The sequence below is a fragment of the Lepisma saccharinum genome, chromosome 5 (genome assembly GCF_977018435.1).
Source record: "Lepisma saccharinum chromosome 5, izLepSacc3.1, whole genome shotgun sequence".
NCBI lineage: Eukaryota > Metazoa > Arthropoda > Insecta > Zygentoma > Lepismatidae > Lepisma > Lepisma saccharinum.
Window position 1 is genome coordinate 69,694,339 of NC_139233.1, and position 21,306 is coordinate 69,715,644.

The window sequence follows — 21,306 nt, forward strand, 5'->3', positions numbered from 1 at the left end:
CCACACACTGTACTCGTCATTTCAAAAGTGGTAATGGAAATTTCCACAAGCGAAGTTGAAATATTTAAAAAAAAAAGTTTTTTGACAACTGGATTTGAAAATTCAGGCGCCAGTTGAAAATGCCTACATTTTACATTCCCAATTTCGCCTTCAAATAAACACTCAAAGAATCTGTTAACAATTGCATAGGAAAGGCAACCTTACTTTCGAGTAAAAGATTCCGAAGAACTTTGCGGTGGCGGAAACGCATCACCCATCCCATCTCTTCACCCCACCCCTAACAGCGGTGCTTGGAAGGGAACCAGCGAAAAAGCCCTTGCCATTGGTAACAGCCTTGCTGGGATACAAGAGATCTGACGTTTGAAACCCACGGGACTGTCACCGAATGAGCTCTCTCCCCAATTTGAGCTGGAAACAGCAAGAGAAAACGGCCGCGCCATCTATTGGCCACCGACGGAACTGCAATTTCCAAGCGCAGCGAGGTTTTAAATGTAGCTTCCACTTCTATTAGCTAACTTTTCTATGCTAAAATTTCACATTATCTGTTACAGACGTAATTGCATACATAGCATGATGAAATCGCGATAAAACAAAGACCGAGTCTGCTGCCACGCGCATGTCTGTTTTGGGTTACAGCAGAAAAAGAACGTGGCAGCATACACTACCAAAAATAAATCGAAGTTCTCAATCAACAGGGAACCAATGGAATGAATACGTTGTATAAAAGGAAAGCAAATACACAGTGTAACTCCTTCGCGCTTTGCTTATGGCCGGCAACGTCGCACGCGTCGAAACGCACGTGTTCTTTGAAGAATGGACGAATATGGTGAGACCGGTTTTGTTTGGCAAATTTAATTACCGTAACAAACATTGTTTTTTAAAAAACTGTTAGTTAATGAAAGTACTCAATATAAGGCAGGATTTATCGTTTTAAATATATATTCCAAAATGTTTTTTAGTACTAGTTTGTCTGCCATCTAAAAGCATGTCCTTTTCTCAAAGAAACAAATGCAGACTTAGCCATTCGGTAGTATAGTTGTATTTGTTTAAATAAATACTTTTATTAATGCTGCACATTATTGTAGACCTTCAGAGAAGAAAGAAGAATCGTGTTGTCCATTAAATATTGCCTATGAAAATGTGGAACTCCACAAAGAAAAAATCAAGCAAACAAGACTAGTGCGGTTATAGAAAAAATTGTACTACTTTACTATACCTGAGACACCTGGGAATCATTTCTTTCGCACTTTTTTACATTGCTAACGTACTATTCTGCATTCCGGAACACTTATTTAGGTGAAATAATTGAATTTGTTAGGAAAGTAATGTATATTTCTTACATTTACGAGTACTTACTGTTCTTGTTTATTTCCACACACAACATGGCGATAGCTTACCGTTGATCGTTCCTTGAGCCAGAAAAACCATTGACGTTAGCCCAAAAATTCACGATAGCCCCACAAACCATCACGGGGACGAGGTATGCCTACTAGGTTAGGTTAGGCCTGTTAGGTTTGGTTCCATTAGCACTCCTTTCGTTCAATTTAGCATATACGGACAATACGAGAGCGTATTGTGCTCTCATGCAGGAAGCAAATGGCGGCAGCTGCAATAGCGCGTCGGAAATAGATTTTCGTACAAAACCACATGCATTCGCATTAAAATGAATCAAAATTACATTCCGAAAAAAATGCTGATTAACGTTCGTAGCCGAGATAAAGAAATATGGGTACTATTATCGTATGGGTGAAACACCTACGAATCATATATTTCGGACTTCTTTACATTGCTAACGTGTTGCGGAACATTTCTTAAGGCGAAATAATGCATTTCTAACTAAGATAATGTTTATTTTCTCTATTTACGAGTACTTACTGTTACTTGTTGTTTCGAATCTGTAACACATTATGGCCGTGATAGCATACTGGTTTTGGGGGCGTTCTGAGAGTGTTTTGTCGATTTATGCAGTGGTGCAACCTCGTTCACCGGAAAATATCTACTTTCGTGTCCCTATTTGAAATTATGCTAATACGTCGCATTTACGTGTAGAACTTGTAAAATAACCTTGCGATTTACCACGTTCATTGTCCATACACAGCAATTCGGAACCATCTTTCTTTCGCAATTCGTTAATGCTCTTCCTTTACGCACAACACTCTTGCAACCTTGAATATTGACGTCAGACGAGGAATGCCTACGTGGTTAGGTTAGGCCTGTTAGGTTAGGTTCCATTAGCATAAATACAAAGAAAAAATAATATTTTCGCTAAGAGACGCGTTACCTTTGTATTGCCTAACATGAAAAAGGTCTCTCCTGTGACGTCAGAACACAATGTTGCTAGAGTGTTGTGCGATAAGTGACACCCATTCGGGTCGGAACCATCTTTCTTTCGAAATTTGTTAATGCTCTTCCTTTACGCACAACCATCTTGCAACCTTGAATATTGACGTCAGACGAGGAATGCCTACGTGGTTAGGTTAGGCCTGTTGGGTTAGGTTCCATTAGCATAGATACAAAGAAAAATTATTATTTTCTTTCGAAATTTGTTAATGCTCTTCATTTACGCACAACACTCTTGCAACCTTGAATATTGACGTCAGACGAGGAATGCCTACGTGGTTAGGTTAGGCCTGTTGGGTTAGGTTTCATTAGCATAGATACAAAGAAAAATTATTATTTTCTTTCGAAATTTGTTAATGCCCTTCCTTTACGCACAACACTCTTGCAACCTTGAATATTGACGTCAGACGAGGAATGCCTACGTGGTTAGGTTAGGCCTGTTGGGTTAGGTTCCATTAGCATAGATACAAAGAAAAATTATTATTTTCGCTAAGAGACGCGTTAGCTTGTATTGCCTAACATGAAAAAGATCTTTCCTGTGACGTCAGAACACAATGTTGCTACAGTGTTGTGCGATAAGTGACACCCATTCGGGTCGGAACCATCCTACTTTCGTAATTCGTTAATTCTCTTCCTTTACGCACAACAATCTTGCAACCTTGAATATTGACGTCAGACGAGGAATGCCTACGTGGTTAGGTTAGGCCTGTTAGGTTAGGTTCCATTAGCATTTTTGCAAACAAAAATTGTAAAAACAGTTATCTCCTGTGACGTCCGAACACAATGTTGCTACAATGTTGTGCGATAAGTGACACCCATTCGGGAAAAATGGCTTGTTCCGAACTCGACAGGTGGTTCTAGTGAAAACACGGCGAGGCTGAAACACTGGCTACGGGGTTGCATCGTCTTAACACACGGAACATTGCACTCTCATGCAAAAAGCAAATGGCGGGAGCAGAAACAGCGTGTCGGACAGAGATTTTCGCAGAAAACAAAACGCATTCACATTAAAATGGATCAAATCTACATTCAGGAACTTCCAAAACGCTCAAGAAAATGATTTCCGTAAGTACTTTCTCCTGTAAATTTGAAGGAAATTTGAAGGAATCCGTTTTACCCATACGATAATGTTACCGAAATATGAAACATAATATTACAAATTAGATAACTAGCCGATCACGAGAAACATCCCGGCATTTTACACACGCAGAAGTTTGAATTCTCCATTACGAACATTTTTTTTACACGTTGCTTGTTGCAAATACGAGAGGTATTTGATTGAGCCCCTTTCAAAACTCTTTTTTTAAATTGATATATTACTGTAATGTGTAGTACTTTTTAAAATATTGTCCCGAAATGCTCTTATCATTCAGTTGATGCTCCTGGATAAAAAGAATCGGTAAGACTGCAGAATGTGGGCTGCTTAGGTAGGGTGACCAGATATTTGTTGACCAAAAAGAGTATAGTCTATAGGTTGAAGGTGCGCATGCACAAAACGTAAAAATAAAACAAAAGTAAGGGTGGCTATTTGTTATTGCTTCTATTATACCCCCCTATAATATAGGCCTACACTCTACAGATTCAAATTACATATGGGTCTAATGTAATTAGCTAATTACAAATACTTACTCACCAATGGCACCATCGTTCATACTTCTGGGATGATTTTGCTTTCTTCAGTATGTTTAAATCGTACTTTATTGCCAGACCAAACTCTTCACAGGTCCATATTGAATTTCGCTTTCATTACTTGTTCAACTGTTGACACCAGGTGTGTACGTTTTTCCTCTCGCCAATAAATTTAGTAACACTGAAGAGTCTTTCACAACCAACATTTGTACCAGGCAGAGTAAACAAGAATTTTATAAGAGGCACAATCACTTTTAAATTTGACCCAGCCTGTACTAAATCTTTGCACACTGACCTCCACTTACCCATCATTGATTTTTTTCTTTTTCTTTCTGTATCGGCCGATACCAGTGGTATCGGTTGGAATTCAGCTACCGATACCAGCCGATACTTTCCGGCATTTTGGTCTTTCACGGGGTCCGCAAAAATCCCGCTCGACTTCTTGACAGTCTAATTATACTGGAAATTATGCAAAATTAAAACATCCTTTTAATTTTGCACGAAAAACTATATTTTGTGACTACATAATATCTATTTTAATATTCTGATGCAATTCTTGAATATTCTAAAGCAAATTTCTTGGTATGTTGATGCATATAATTGGAGGAAAATATTTGCACACCAATATTGATCAATATTTTGAACAAATTTTAATTATTGCAATTTTCAAGTATCGGTATCGGTGGGAATCGGTAAGAGTATCGGTATCGGCTCAGCCCTAATCATTATCATTAAATTCCAATGAATTTGAAATATGTTTTGCTTGTTGATGGAATATGAAAATGACACTTGAAATTGTTCATTTGAAATTCTTTAGTCAAGGAGTAAATACTTCCGTTTGTTGACATCTTGACGTTTTCTGTTCTGTGGATTTTAAGGCATTCATTCATTTAATGAATGAAATTAAATAGCAAGGAAAAGAGTATATTTGGGGATTTTTGAAAATTGAAAAGAGTATAGAGTATATGAACCTCTAAAAGAGTATAATATCCTTAAAGAGAGTATGTCTGGTCACCCTAGCTTAGGAGGAACGTGGTTCATAATTTTTTGGTAATGTTTTGGAGTTAGTAATCGGGAAAAGTAAGTTTGAAGGTGCGGAAAAAAATGTTGTTAAAAAAAACCTAGAAATACGTATCCAGGTTCGGCTCTCTTGGAAGGAAATAGTGACATGGTGGCGCACATTCCTGTACAAATCTAGTGAAAGTAAAAAAATGCCTACGTTGTTAGGTAGCTAGGTTGGTACTATTATAGTATGGGGGAGACACACATAAATCATATATTTCACACTTTTTTACATTGCTAACATACTAGGAACGAGTTTACAATACCGGACCACTCTGCAATTTCTACGAAATTTCGCCTACTCACTAATTGTGAACTCCTAATCACGAATCTTCTTGTAATAATGGCATGAGTTTACAATACCGGATCACTCTCCAATTTCTATAAAATTTCACCTACTTACTAATTTTGGTGTCCTGATGACGTATCTGTAGTTCATATTTTGCGGTCACTTGTTAAAATTGTACATTTACGTGTAGAACTTGTAAAATAACCTTGCTATTTACCACGGTGATTGTCCATACACAGCAATTCGGAACCATCTTTCTTTCGATATCCCTTAATGGTCTTCCTTTATGCACGACGAGGAATGCCTACGAGGTTAGGTTAGGCCTGTTAGGTTAGGTTCCATTAGCATAAATACAAAGAAAAATTAATATTTTGGCTTAGAGAACTATACAGTGTATTGCACGTTGATTTCTTCATGTTGGTAAAATGGCATCTTCCGTGGAGCTACTGTGTTACGTTACGTTAAAAAATATAGTTTATTTCATTTTTTTCTCGATTTACATACTTGACCGCCAATTATTACGGAACTAGTTTACAATACCGGACCACTCTGCAATTTCTATGAAATTTCGCCTACTCACTAATTGTCAACTCCTAATCACGAATCTTCTTGTAATAATTGGCGGTCAGGTATGTAAATCGAGAAAAAAACGAAATAAACTATGTTTTTTTAACGTAACGTACATACTATTTTGGAATGCGGCACATTTCCTAAGGTGAAATAATGCATTTCTAAGTCAGATAATGTCTATTTCTTACATTTACATTTGTTATTTCGATTCTGTAACACATTATGCTGGCCGATAGCATACTGGTTCAGGGCACGTTGTGAGAGTGTTTTGTCGTTATATGCAGTGTTGCAACCTCGTTCACCAGAAAATACCTACTTTCGTGCTAGGATTTGAAATTATGCTAATACTTCGCAAACCATTGATGTTAGCCTCACAAGCCATTCACGTTAGCCCAACAATCCATTCATGTTAGCCCCAAAAACCATTTTCGGTAAATGTCTGTTATATCGGAGACACATTTCTATCGGATATTTTCAGTTTTAAATGGTTCGTACTTACCAATTGTGGCTAAATGTCTGTTATATTGGAGACACTTTTCTTCAAATTTACAGGAGAAACTACTTACGGAAATTAGTTTCTGTTGCATTTATCAAACTTCGTGGAGGTATTTTGTCACTATGGAATGCTGCACAACAGAAAATAAGCACTTTTGATGTAATAAAGTAGCCTTTTGTGCGAAGCGACAACATTATGCCGTTGTTTCCATTATGAACCTGCAGATGGCGTGAGTGTTGAAAGTCACGCGGTCTCGCGAGAGGAAGAAGTGTTTCAAAACGTGCCTTTTTTTTACCAGAATTTTTTTTATTTTTTTTTTAACTGTGCTTACCTAACCTTGCCGGAAATGGTTCGTGGGGCTAACGTGAATGGTTTTTGGGGCTATCGTGAATGGTTTTTGGGGCTAGCGTGAATGGTTTTCGGGGCTATCCGTCAATGGTTTTTGGAGGTATCCGTCAATGGTTTGTGATGACATAATTAACACGAAAGTAGGTATTTTTTGGTTAAGAATGTTGCAACACTGCATGCCCACTCCAAATCGACAAAACACAAGCACGACGCGTGATGATCCTCAGCTGTGCGCAAAATATTCTATGTTCCGCAACGGAAGAAAGGACCCAAAAGAATTACTCGTAATGTAAAAAATCGAAGTTATTTTTGTGTAAAAAGCATAATAGCACCTTCAACTATGTTCCGCAATACACAATTGGTAAGTACGAACCATTTAATACTGAAAATATTCGATAGAAATGTGTCTCCGATATAACAGACAATTACCCAATTGTGTATTGAGGAACATAGTTGAAGGTGCCAAAATGCTTTTTACACAAAAATAATTTCAATTTTTCACATTACGAGTAATTCTTTTGGGTCCTTTCTTCCGTTGCGGAACATACAATATGGCGTGCACAGCTGTGGATCATGATGTGTCGTGCTTGTGTTTTGTCGATTTGGAGTGGGTATGCAGTGTTTCAACCTTCTTAACCGAAAAATACACACTTTCGTGTTCATTATGTCGTCACAAACCAGTGATGGATAGCCCCAAAAACCATTCATGATAGCGATAGCCCCACGAACCATTTCCGACAAGGTTAGGTTAGGTAAGCATAGTTAAAAAAATTAAAATAAAAAATTCTGGTAAGAAAAATCACGTTTGGAAACATTGGCGAGACCGCGTGACTTTGACACTTGCGCCATCTACAGGTACATAATGGAAACAATGGCATAATGTTGTCGCTTTGCACAAAATGAAAGTTTATTATATCAATAGTGCTTATTTCTTGTTGTGCAGCATTCTACGGTGAGAAAATACCTCCACGAACTTTCAAAATACTACAGAAACTCATTTCCGTAAGTAGTTTCTTCTGTAAAAATGAAGAAATGTGTCTCCGATATAACAGACATTTACCCCATTTTCTGTAAGGTTAGGTTAAGTTTGGTTATGCAAGCATAGTTAAAAAAAATAAAAATACTAGACACGTCCTGTTCTAGTGAAAACAAGGCGAGTTTGAAACACTGACTATGGGGTTACCTCATCCAACACACGGAACATTGTGCTCTCGTGCAGAAAGCAAATGGCGGCAGCAGAAACAGCATGTCGGACAGAGATTTTCGCAGAAAACAACATGTATTCGCATTAAAATGGATCAAAACTACATTCACGTACTTTCTCCTGTAAATTTGAAGAAATCCGTCACCCCTATACTATAATGTTACTGCTATGTTTAGTTCTCTTAGCCTGAATAATAATTTGTCATTGAATTTATGCTAATAAACCTAACCTAACCTTGTAGGCATTCCTCATTGAAATAATGAAAGAAACTGTGCGTAAACAATGTGGATGCCAACGAATAGAGAAATGCAGTGCTTTTAGTAGCAGGAAAAACATTTTTCAATGCTATTGGAACCCAACCTAACAGGCCTAACCTAACCTTGTAAGCATTCCTCATCTGAAATAATGAACTGTCCGCGTGTGGGTGGAATCCGAGCAACAAATCAACTCTAATTCGGCGAAACGAAGGGTCTCACTTATTGCACAACACTTGAGCAATTTTGGGTTCTGACATCACGGGAAAAAGCATTTTTATTGTAGGCTAGCCTGGTTTAGTTCTCTTAGCTCAAAGAATGATTTTTCATTGTATTTATGCTAATGGAACCTAACTTAACCTCGTAGGCATTCCTCGTCTGACATCGGAACACAAGGTAGCAACACTCTTGTGCGGAGAGGATGACCCTGAAATAAATGACAGCAACTGTGCGTAAACAATATGGATGCAAACAAATGGAGAAATGCATTGCTTTTAGTAGCAGGAAAAACATTTTTTACGTGCAATAATATAATAGTAATCTGAAAAGTAACACCACAAAGTGGAAGTAGAAGTTACGTACTTTCAGGGGATAAAAATTTTGTTAGTCTATTTAGAGGAAAAAAGCAGTCCATGTTCTGCTGTGAGACCAAGTGGGATAAAGATTATCGGGGCTGGTGACCTTCCGTACCCCTGCACAGGTAATTTTGATAACAGTTCTGATTGTTTTATGATTTCAAATTCTGCTAGCAGAAAGACTAATCATCATGGAATTTTGGCAATCATTGTCACACGAAATTTGAACCTTTCTTAAAGTAATAAGCATTGTTTATATTGGGAAAGAGAAACTTTAAAATTACCTTCTATGGACACGACATTCTCCATTGATAGAAGCGACAGCAAGTATGATAGAATAGTGGGAGTGAATGTAGAAGTAATTCGGAACCTTATTAAAACTGATCCACACTGTTTTCATTTCGAAAAAGTCAAATTTATTGTTAAAATGAGATGTTAGGGGTACCTTGTGCAAACCTGCCCATTTTGCAAGCTTGACACATTACACAGACTATCACCTAACATAACTACGAAAGCATTTTGGGATATTATTTATTAAATGTTAAGTATCCCCGAAACGGCTGGAATTCTTTTATTTTCTTCTTTTTCACATTGGTACTTAAGTATTCTGTATTCCTAAGGATTCTTGAAGGTGCCATTTCGTTTTTTTCACGCAAATAGTCTCAATTTTCGACATATCGAGTAATTCTTGTTTGTTCGTTTTTGCTAGCGTTACACGCAATATGGCGGAGAAATCTTGACTAGCATTGTTGATGATCAGTAGTTATGCAGTGTTGCAACCTTCTTCATCGAAAAATACCTACTTTTGTGTTACTGATTTCATATTTTTTTCCAGGTTCGAAAACTCCACAAACCATGCACGGCAAGGTTAGGTTAGGCAAACATAGTTAAAATTGTCATTTTATAAATTGTTAAAAACATTCATAAATAGCCCCACGAACCATTCATAAATAGCCCCAGTTACATGCATGTTCATTTACATTATACTACTGTTACACATTACACAGTAGGAAAACTGCGTGTTTGGAAACACTGACCGGTTGTTACATCATCAAGCGCACACAAAATTTGGTTCACGTAGTAGAAGGACATCAATGGAACAGGTTTCGTGCATCGGAGAGACATTAATGTTGAAAAATAGATGGTTTTACGCGAAAATTCATTCAGCGAGGGGAAAAAATGCTTCCGAGACCTTCGTAGAGTATACAGAAACTCTTTTCGGTAAGTACTTTCTCCTGTAAAATTGAAGATTCTAAGAGAATTAAACCTGACCCTCCTACCTAACTATGAAAGCGTGTATTGAACAATATCTTCGAACAATTTGGCAGCAAGAGTTATATGGAAGTGAAAAACCAATGTCAAAAAAACATACAGTATTCTCTAAATCTCTGCAGTATGTGTTAACAGACATAAATCGAAATAGAACCATGTAAGAAATGCATACGTAACAATGATGAAATCACATTAAAACAAAAGGAACTTGGGCTGAAATTTATACATGGTTCGATTTCTAATTATGTCTGTTAACACACTTCAGTGTCTTAGTATTTACTTACATTTTCTGGATAACTATTTTTCCCTTCCATACATTCGTATATGATTCTTTGTTTGCGAGCAGCCATTTGTTTACTGTTATCTGTTGCTGCCATGTACTTCCACATGCGAAGAGGTTTTGTTGCTAAATGCTGTCGTTCTTGAGTTAGGCAGTTCAAATTTAAATTTAAGGCTCTTAACATTAATAAAATATCCCTAAATTCTTTCAATTTTAGGTTTGGTGGGTTTAGAACTCAGCATAACAGGTTTGGTGGGTTTAGAACTCAGCATAACAGTGAAGCCCGTAAATGCTTTCACACCTGATTACGTAATATCTGGTCTCGAACACAGAACCCCGGTTGAGCCTCCCATGAAAATCCTTGTAAAAATGTACTGAGTCTACATTAAACCAAGAACACCTGCTCATGCAAGGTATATTTTAAATCATAAATTTCTCTGGTAACTAATATTTAGTGAACTATTGACTATTCTAATTAGTTTCTCCAAGCTTGGAACTTAACTCCCACAATCGTTTCCAGTATTCTAAAGTACTTCCTAATACTCCCATGAAACTTGCGAGAAATAATTAAACATTCAGAACCATTACCCAATATTTAGGTTGGTGATATATATATATATATATATGTATTTAATTGATAAGTCTTAGCTGCAGGTTGAAATAATGCTTACATTAATTATAAACATTGAAATAAATTGCAACAGTAAAATGTAGAATTTTCGACATTTTATACTCAAACATAGCCCCGTTAACGTTTTGAGAGAGAGAACGCTTAACTACAACCGCAAGGCAAGTGCATTATATCATGGCTGATAACATGCATGGTTATAAATAGTTAAACTTTTAAATTTGTCAACATAACGTGCATTAGACAATTATGATTATAAAACACTTACAATACACTCCGCACAAAAAGTTTGGAATAATGTTACGTTAGATAATAGGTGATAGACATGGCCTTGGAATGCAACAACACGTGGTATCTGTCTGGTGGACGTTCTCGTCTTTTTGCCAACATATGCCACTATGCCTATCACCTGTTGCCCAATATAATAATATTCCAAAATTGTGCCTAATTTAACAATCATTCCAAACTTTTTTCTTTGGTTTACTTAACGGTGATGAAGTGCCAACGTCTTCGTGTTGGTTTCCAATCTTTTCGCTTTACTGAATTTTCTGTGTCAGGTCTTGTGGAAAACGATCCACAGATACCGAGAAAAAATATTTGTTCCAGATCTCATGTTCAAAGCCACAACAATGATTGTCACCTTTTTTTTTTCAAAACAGGAAGTGAAGTTCCCTCCCATGCTAGAGATGTATGGGAACGAAAGCATACAGTTAATAGGCCTACACAACTAGACAGTGGCGGCAATTGGTGGTGGGGGGCTGCCCCCCCTCCAGTTTTGGAACCCATTCGCCGCCACTGCAACTAGAGCAAAAAGCACTACAATTAAAAAAAGGCCCCTAGTTCATAATCTTGATAAAACATGTGTATATTTCTTATTTTTTTGTCACTTTTTCGGCCACATTTGGCTAATGACAAATAAAAACACTACACTGAATAGATCAAGTTCACACTTATGGCCAGGCTTGGCACTCGATACCAGGGTTGTTAGAGGTCCAGGAAACCATAAATTCTATTGGGTTCCGCTGCAGATCCGGAACCTTTTATCTCGCACAATTTAAATTTGGTCCAAGTTGAATATTGTTATTGAAAAAAGGTTCCTGGACCAAATTGAAATTCATTCTGGAAAAAAGGTTCCTGGACTGAAATGAAATGATTTAAGTATGAAAAGGTTATACGCTGTCTAGAACTCATTTACGTTTGTTGATTTTCTCTCCCAGTCCGGGATTGAATTTATTTACAATTCCTGGACCAGGGTTGACCGATTAAAAGTTGCCTTCTGAAAATATCCGCGAGTATGTTTTACATTGGAATGTCACATTGTGGTTGTAGAAAACTTAGTGCAGGGAATAAATCAAAGCGCTGTTGTTTTCTTGTGGGCCAGGTTCAAAAACTCCCTTGTCATAGAGTTACTGTACATAACGCAATGGACTATATTAGTGTGGCAATGGCATCACTTTGAGTTCAAACGAACCCGGCACGTGTTGCTCCAGCATCTGATTCAAGAACCACAGCCAATAGGAGCCGTCGATGAGGTAATGTGAGGCTGCTGTGTTCCCAGCATATATTACGACAGGGAACGCCAGTGCTGCTACAACCAAGTGAAGGTACGCGTGTGAGAGAATGGGGCTATATGGAGAGTGGTAACGTGACTGCAGCGTTTGCATTTTGCCCATTTCTACCTTGTACCTTACATTCTCAAGACAGTCAGCACCTGGATTAGTCTTTCATGCTCACAAGTGGATAACTGTTTATCGTCAGGTCTGTATTAGGAATGGCCAGATCCGGATGGTTCCAGATCCTAAAATTTTTCGGATCCAGAACTTTCGGATTCGTTTCCATTTTGCCATCCCACATGAGCGCTTCTTTGGAAAGTAAGAATATGTTTATAATATATTGTTATAGGTTTTATATATTTTAAGGTTGTTCTAGCTATATGTCATTTTTTATATTTTTTAGGTCATCACCTTCCAAGCCCTCGTTATCATATTTTAGAGACATACAAAGAGAACCAATTTTTTCTTTCCCCAGTTAAGAAAGTTTTTGCACTTTTGCACTTTACTAACAGGTAACATGTGTCACATGTCACTTGAGGACAAACCAGTTTAATGCAGGCCTATCCATTATGGTGAAGTAGGCTGCAAATCATTGGCAATGTGTTGCTTGCCACTTTGGTGTGAAAACTTCCTAAGAGCTCATGTGAGTTTTCTTTTGTACAAGGAATTATAAATATTTTAAAATTGAAAACAAGTGAATACATGTATGGTGTTGAATATATTGTGTTTTTACCATTGTTCTTTGTTTATAGTATTAGGTGAACATTCGGAGACACAGTCTCCAACAAAGAAGAAAAAGAAGTCCAAAACTCTAGGAGAAGTGCAAGTTCAGTCAGATTTTTTGGTGAAACCTCAGGACAAAGAAGCTAAGCTCGATGCTTCTCACTGGCCCCTTTTGTTAAAAGTAAGTTGTGTGTTGTTTCCTGCTACATTTTTCTTTGATTTTTTTTTTTACAGTATGTGTGTTATGTAAGTTTTCGGTATGATTTTAATAGTTCAATAATTCATATCAGTCATATCGTTGAACTCCACAAGCCATGGTGTTACAACAAGTCCGTAGAAATTGCTAAATTGGAATGTCCTAGTAACGTCTTGCAAAAGTAGAGGATTTTTTTTGCTGAATATGACTATTTTTCTGGGAAGGATAACTGATTTTTTAAGTGCAGAGTAATTTGTAATGATTTTTGATACATGTTTGCTATTATTGCAGAACTTTAATAAAGTAGATTTTTAAAAAAAAATCAAAACCAATAAATAATGTATAAATATATAATACTGTTTTTTATGTTATACAATCTTCTCCGCATATTGAGGAAATTAAAGTTGTTAACGTTATCATGGAATTCTGGATGTGAGAGTTTGAACTTCAGACATTTCATTATTCACAATATTGCCTACTCTTTTGTTGTATTGGCTATGATGTGCGTTATCTCCATGTTCCTAGTGTATTTTTGCTTGTGTGTTTGTACATTGTCTAGTGTGGACCGTGCTATCCCTAGCATGAAGTGGATTCGAAAGTTTCCATCAGTATTGTTGCCAGCACTTGTAGTGTGCAGCCAACCATTCACACGAGCCATGGAAAATCTGTCTATGAGCTACTAGTTGCTTGAGCTTGGTTTGGCAATCCTTGTAATACACAGAGCCCTAAGTTCTGATTGTTTCTGTTTGTCAATACATACTTCAGTGTCTTAGTTATTGCTCTGTGTTTTCTGGGGAAGAATTTTTCCTTCTGTATTTGCAAGCAGTCATTCACTTACTGTTGTCTTGGATATGGACTGCTGCTGCAATCTACTTTGCATTCATGGCATGTGAAACCATATTACGTAGATAAAAATGCTTTAGTTGTTAGGTTATGTTGTTCAGGTTTAGGGTTCTTAGCATTAAAATAACATCGTTGGAAAGTAGAAAAATATTCCATATTCATTCAGAAAACAAGTCCAATATGGAAATGTAATTTTATCTTGGTAAGCATGAGAATTGTGTATATTTTCCAACTTGCGACCAATGATTTGAACTGTGAATTAACACCTTGATTTTCCTGGGATTTCTTTTGTTTTCTGGGCCATGTGAATTACATCAGAATTGTGCCTTTGCCACATGAGTCTTGGTGTTGGATTTCTGGAAATCCCCTACGGCGGTCTTGAAGGGCAGATGTGGCCCTTTGTGCATAGATTATGAGAGCTGAGGGTATGAGGATTTGAGAGGAATAGCAAATCCAACCAATCATTGAATATAAAGTATGTTTCAGCCTCCGTTGTGAAGTGCTCAGCATAATACACTACAAAGTCAAGAGGCCCCAGGTTTGAACCCTGGTTTAAGGTGGATGTGTCATTGTGTTTATTCTAGTCTTTGCTTTTAACGAAAAAGATAGACAGTGTAAAGTAACCAAAATGGGAGCTTGAAGATTTCAGTGTTAACGCAACATCATGAGAACATTTGTGGAGGTACTTGAAAGCTATAGTAGTGGACTGCAGTTTCGAAAACCAAAGAGCAGTGGTGATAGTATTCAATCCCCTATTCTACTTGGCAGGTCTTGATCCTTTAAAGAATTTGGGTGCCATGGAGTAGAGTTGTTCTATGATTAACGAAATACAAATTCTAAGTGGACATTTGCAACAGGAATGATTGCGTATGAAAACATAAAGTGGGTTGGAGGATTTAAAATGAAGAGTGCTTGGACATGGTGTTAATTTATGTGGGAGATATATTTCTGTTAATGTTGTGAAAACATACTCAGGGATTATATTGTTTTATGCAACAGGAAAGGGTATGAAATTTAATGGCCAAAGTAGAGATGACTTGAGTGAGTCATGGTAGATATTGTGTAATTGTGATGTACCTGGAAAAAACATAAAAGGAAAACTTACACAGAGGTATAAGTTATTCATATTGTGAATTGTCCAGGAATTTTCTTTCTAGCACAGTGATAACACATTGATATGCTATGCCAAAGTTGCAGCTTTGAATATTGGTTTTTAGCTTTAGTTTTCATGACTTGTCAATAAATTGTGACTTGCAGGGTTATGATTCAATTGTAGATTATAAATAGATACAGTTGCCAACTATTCTGGTGATTCTAGACTCCGATGTTTATTGCTATATATACAGTTATTGTTACTTTTCCTGAAATACAACTCGACACTGCTCCATTCATCTTTTACTTTTTCATTTGTAATCTACCCAATGACGAGAAACTGCATTTGCAAGGGGGACTGTCTGGAGGGACTGCCGGAAAGGGAGGACTGGAAATTAGAGCCTTCATTTTTGCTGGAATAGCTTGACTTTTGAGTCAGGTGAATTACATCCTCAAACGTCCAAAGTTAATGCCATTGGAATCTCTGCACTGATTCTGGAAATCCTCAACGGTGGTCTTCAAGGGCAGATGTGGCCCTGTGTGCATAGATTATGAGAGCTGAGGGTAGGATTTGAGAAAGAAACAGTCATTGTAGGTTACTTGTTCAATGTTTTAACGTAATGAGTGGTTGTGTGTCTATGCCAGTCTCTGTGGTGTAGTGATCAGCATTACACACTCTGAAACTAGAGGTCCCAGGTTCAAACCAGCATCATGCATTGTCCCATCAATTTTTATCATTCATCCTCATCTTCACTAATAAGCCATGAGGTAGAAAAACATCATCTGAGCAGCCTCAGGCTAGATCCTCTGTGGAAGCTCAAATTTGTTTTGATTCAGCACCAGTTTGGAGCTTCTTTAAGGCAAGTGTGGCTATAGTCATGAAAGCCAAACAGTGGTGACGGGACACAATGCTCTAAGCTGCTTGGCAGGCCTTGGTCCTTTAAATGGAGTAGAAGAGGTGGTCTGTTTTGAATCAAAGATAAAGTTCTACAAGGAACTGCTACAAAAATAATTATTGTCCATTGATACAGTGTTCTGCAAGCCTTGCAATGAATAGTACTTGAACACACTCTCAGCCCGCTTGTTACAAATCAGGAGAGAATATGAAATATCATGGTCACAAATGGGCCTGAATAAGCCATGGTCATTAAAAATTTCACAGATTCAGGTTATTTAAATTGTAATGAGGTCAGAGGTTGCCTTGGTAGCAGGACAATAGAACATTGGCATGGAATGCCAAAAAAACAGGTTCAAATCGTGGTTGTCCCAGTTTTCAGTCTTTTGAGTTTTGATTTCATTTTAGATTATAAATAGCCGCAATAGCTAACTACTCTGAATCCAGGAGTTTATTTTTGTAAGAACATGAGCCTTCTGTTGGTCTCTCTTTCCAATATTGCTATTTTTCTCTGATTCCATCTCTGCATTGTTCCTTGCATCTTCTACTGTGTGGTCTCTTACAGGCCTCTACTATAAGGTTTTTCTAACAAATATCCTGAATATTTTCTTTCCCTTGCATACCATGTGGCTGCCCCTTCAAAGTATCATTGATGTAATTATGATTACTACTCCTTGCAGCTGTTTAAATTTAGTTGAATATATTTGCATACCATTTTAAACAGTTTTGAATTGTAATAATTCTCGTTGGGTTTTGAAATGGTTTGAGGAATCTTATGAGTTATGATCTACCCGATGACGAGAAACTTCCTTTGCAAGGGGGAGTGTCTGGAAGGACTGCTGGAAAGGGAGAACTGGAATTCAGAGCCTTGATTTATTCTGGAATAGCTTTTGACTTTTGGGTCAGGTGAATTACATCCTCAAAGGTCCAAAGTTAAAGCCAAGGGAATCTCAGCATTGATTCTAGAAATCCCCAACGGCGGTCTTGAAAGGCAGATGTGGCCCTGTGTGCATAGATTATGAGATCTGAGGGTAGGATGAGAGAGAGAGAGAGAGAGAGCAATTGGTCATGTAGGGTACTCGTTCATGTTCTAACCTAATGAATGTGTCCTCTGGGATGTATTGATCAACGTTACACACTATGAAGTTAGAGGTCCAGGTTCAAACCTGCATCATGCATTGTTTCATCCTCATCTTCATGAATAACTCATGAGGTGGAAAAACATCTGAGCAGCTCCAAAATTTGTTTTGATTCAACACCCGTTTGGAGCTACTTTTAAGTAAATGTTGTAGACAAGTCATGAAAGCCAAACGGTGGTGATGGGACACAATGCTCTAAGGTGATTGGCAGGCCTTGCCCCTTGAAATGGAGTAGGAGAGGTGGTCTATGTTGAATCAAAAATACAATTCTAAATGGAACCGTTACAAAAGTAGTAATTGTCTATTGATACACGGTATTTTACAGGCCTTGCAAGGACACTCTCTTAGCCCACTTGTTATTAAATATCATGATCAGAAATGTGCCATGGTGTAATATACCTAGAATGGACATTCAAAAAAATTCAGACTCAGGTTATTGAAATTGTAGTGAGGCCAGAGGTTGCCTTGGTAGCAGGACATTGGCATGGAATGCCAAAAAAAGAGGTTCAAATCTTGGTTCAGCCTCAGTTATTTTGTTGAGTTTTGATTTAATTTTAGATTATAAATAGCCAGAATAGCTAACTACTCAGGACTTTTTTGTTGAAAGAAAACTAGCCTTGTGTTGGACTCTTCCAAATACAATTTTTCCCTGATTCCATCTCTGCATTGTTCCTTGCATCTTCTACTGTGATTTCCTACAGGCCTCCACTGTAAGGTTTTGTGACAAATATCCTGATAATATTTGCATACTATTACAGTTTTCAATTCATTTGTGATAATTCTTCTTGGATTGTGGGGTGTGTAATAGGTGACCTTCTGGTAAGGCACCCACATGTCAATCTGTACACTCTGCTAACTGTTTTGCAGGCTAACGAGGCTCAGGCATCTGGACCTGTGGCCAGTATACTCCTCTGCAGGAGTGTTGTCCTGTGTTTTGTCCTTACATGTGCTGAGTGCCCCTTTACAGCCTAACCCAGGTAGTCAACAGACACGTTTTTATTTTAGTCATGGTAAGGGGCTGGGACATGTTTAATGTGATGGGTTTGAAATAGCCTAACTGCTGATGCACTTACAATTTTCAATTCGTTCAATTGGATTTTGAAATGGTTTGAGAAATCTTATGATGTACCCGATGACGAGAAACTGCCTTTGCAAGGGGGACTGTCTGGAAGGACTGCCGGAAAGGGAGGACTGGAATTCAGAGCCTTGATTTATTCTGGAATAGCTTTTGACTTTTGGGTCAGGTGAATTACATCCTCAAAGGTCCAAAGTTAAAGCCAAGGGAATCTCAGCATTGATTCTGGAAATCCCTAACGGCGGTCTTGAAAGGCAGATGTGGCCCTGTGTGCATAGATTATGAGATCTGAGGGTAGGATGAGAGAGAGAGAGAGAGAGCAATTGGTCATGCAGGGTACTCGTTCATGTTTTAACCTAATGAATGTATCCTCTGGGATGTATTGATCAACGTTACACACTATGAAGTTAGAGGTCCCAGGTTCTAACCTGTCTCATGCATTGTTCAATCAATTTTATCATACATCCTCATCTTCACTCATAACCCATGAGGTAGAAAAATCAACGTAAAATAGCCAAAATATAATTGAAACTCTGTATGTCTCATTCGTTTCCTTTCATGTTTAATCTGAATTCCATCATGAATGGTTATGAGCAGCAGGTAGATCCTCTGTGGGAGCTCCAAAATTAGTGTTTGCTCAGCACTCAGCACTGTTTTGGAGCTACTTTAAAGCAAGTGTGGTGGACTAGTCTTGAAGGCCAAACAGTAAAACAGTGGTGACAGGACTTGATGCTGTAAGCTGCTTGACAGTCATTGGCTCTTCAACCTTTAGTGGTGAGAGCATCTGAGCCACTCTGAGTGGGAACTTTCCACATGTCTGCTTTTCAAACTTTCTGCAATTTACAAATATTCATAGCAAGATAATATTTTTTTTTCTTTTGTAATGACATGATTCTTTAAGGGTGGTGAAATTCATACATTTTACCCCTCAATAATGAAAGTTACAAGAAGAAAATATAATTTTTATGCAAGAATTCATAATCAGCATGATCCTGCGGCCATCAATGAAAAAGAATGTAGTATTAGCAGTGCTTTCATATGTAAAGACCCATATTTTATTGAAAATAATGATGCAGATTGAAGATAAAACAATTGAACTACAAACACTTTCGTAGGGCAGTATATGATTCACTGATTGATGATCAGAAGCAAAGTAAGACCACATATGATTAAAAACTGTTTCCTGTGAATTATTGAGAAGAAAAAAAACTGGACCGAAACTAAGTAATAAAACATGTATATTATTATCTTTTCATTTATTAACATGCACGCATTGTATGTATATATTTTATCTGTTTTCTTTTTGTGATTTTCTTTGTGTAGAAGTAGTTCTTTTTTTATAGTTTCTTTTATGTTATTTTACTTATGTAGTGTCTTATAATCTTCATGTATAATAATGTACCTAGGTTCTCTGCTACATCTTTCTTTGTCGGGTTAGGTGGTAGATCAGCATTTTCTGAATCTCGCCCAAGAATAAAGACCATTGAATTGAATGTTACACATAACAAAATGAATTCGGTACAAGTAATGTTCAAGATATTAGCGTTGTTTATATGGTAACCTTTTTCTTTACCAGAACTTTGACCGCCTGAATGCTAGAACGCACCACTACACACCTTTGCCATATGGTGCATCTCCTTTGAAACGTGAAATATCAGATTACATCAGGGCAGGGTTTATCAATCTTGATAAACCATCAAATCCAAGTTCACATGAAGTTGTAGCATGGGTCAAGAGGATTCTGAGAGTGGAAAAGACTGGCCATTCGGGCACATTGGATCCAAAAGTTACAGGTAAGGGTACTGCTTTGAACTTAACACACTGGAAGGCATGTTAGAGATGGCTAACAAAAACTGCTGTTGAAAATTGATACCTGTGGAGGCACATCGTACAGTGTCTCGGATTCAGATTTTAAACTCTAGGTCCAGAACCTCTTCCTCTTCCTCTATCTCATGATAAAATGGATTTAAAACTAACTTTCACTTTTGCAAAAGACATTTGCGAAGAAAAATATTAAGTTTGGTTTGTAGTTCTGCTGCAGAGAATTTTTAATTCTCTGAAATGTGAATATTGTGGCTCAAATACAAATCAAACCAGGGTATTTGGCATTCAGGGTCAAATTTATGGCGTGGGGTTATTAGATATAATGACTTCCCCATATGTTTTTCCATGCACGGAAACTCCAAGTCAACTGCCAGACAAATATCAAATCAGTTTTTTTTCTTTTTGGGGGAGGGGCCAGCATGTCTAATAGTTAGGGACCTATAGTTTTCGCAGATGTGATAAGACCAAAGAATATTAATTTTTGGAGTGCAATAATATGAGTGGTCAGCATACTGTGCTACAAAGCTGGAGGTTCCAGGTTCGAACATGGTCCCATTGTCCTTTCAGTATTTTCATTATCCTTCCTCATCATTGTGATTAAACTCAAAGGTTGAAAAATAGCTGAAATTGAATGAACAGATTTTGAAATTGATGAAGGGTTTCTATGCTGACCTACGTGATTCCTAAGGCAAGTTAGGAAGACAAACCAAATCTTCATCTGCAGCCCCCCTTTCCTTAATAATGTATTATGATGTGGCTCATATGCTGAAAATGCAGTTGAAGAATTTGAGTTCAAGAATAGATGGTATTTAGTTGTAAATTCGCCACTGCTTTCTATCCAAAATATTTGTCTTATTTCAACAGAAAGCACGAGTATCAGATGGAACAAATTTTCCTCTAACTTCGCAATATTCGGAACCACCACCACAGACTTAGCTCTACTTAACTGGATTCTGCGCTTTCTACGTGACATGAGATTTCCTCGTACTATCGAAATACGAAATAGCTTCCTCTTACTA

General features: G+C 37.6%; 1 protein-coding gene across 2 annotated transcripts in view; it reads left to right on the forward strand.

Moving 5' to 3' along the window:
- Positions 1-719: 719 nt before the first annotated feature.
- Nop60B (dyskerin pseudouridine synthase 1 Nop60B) overlaps positions 720-21,306 on the forward strand; it is a 71,349-nt gene continuing 50,762 nt past the window's right edge. The window contains exons 1-3 of one of the 2 annotated variants that reach the window (XM_083122631.1): positions 720-826; positions 13,253-13,404; positions 20,040-20,256. In XM_083122631.1, coding sequence (XP_082978757.1) covers positions 814-826; positions 13,253-13,404; positions 20,040-20,256 — 382 coding nt within the window. In that variant the 5' untranslated portion in view covers positions 720-813. Of the gene's footprint in view, positions 827-10,710; positions 10,733-13,252; positions 13,405-20,039; positions 20,257-21,306 lie in introns of those variants that run through there. The other variant, XM_083122632.1, reaches the window with a different exon arrangement.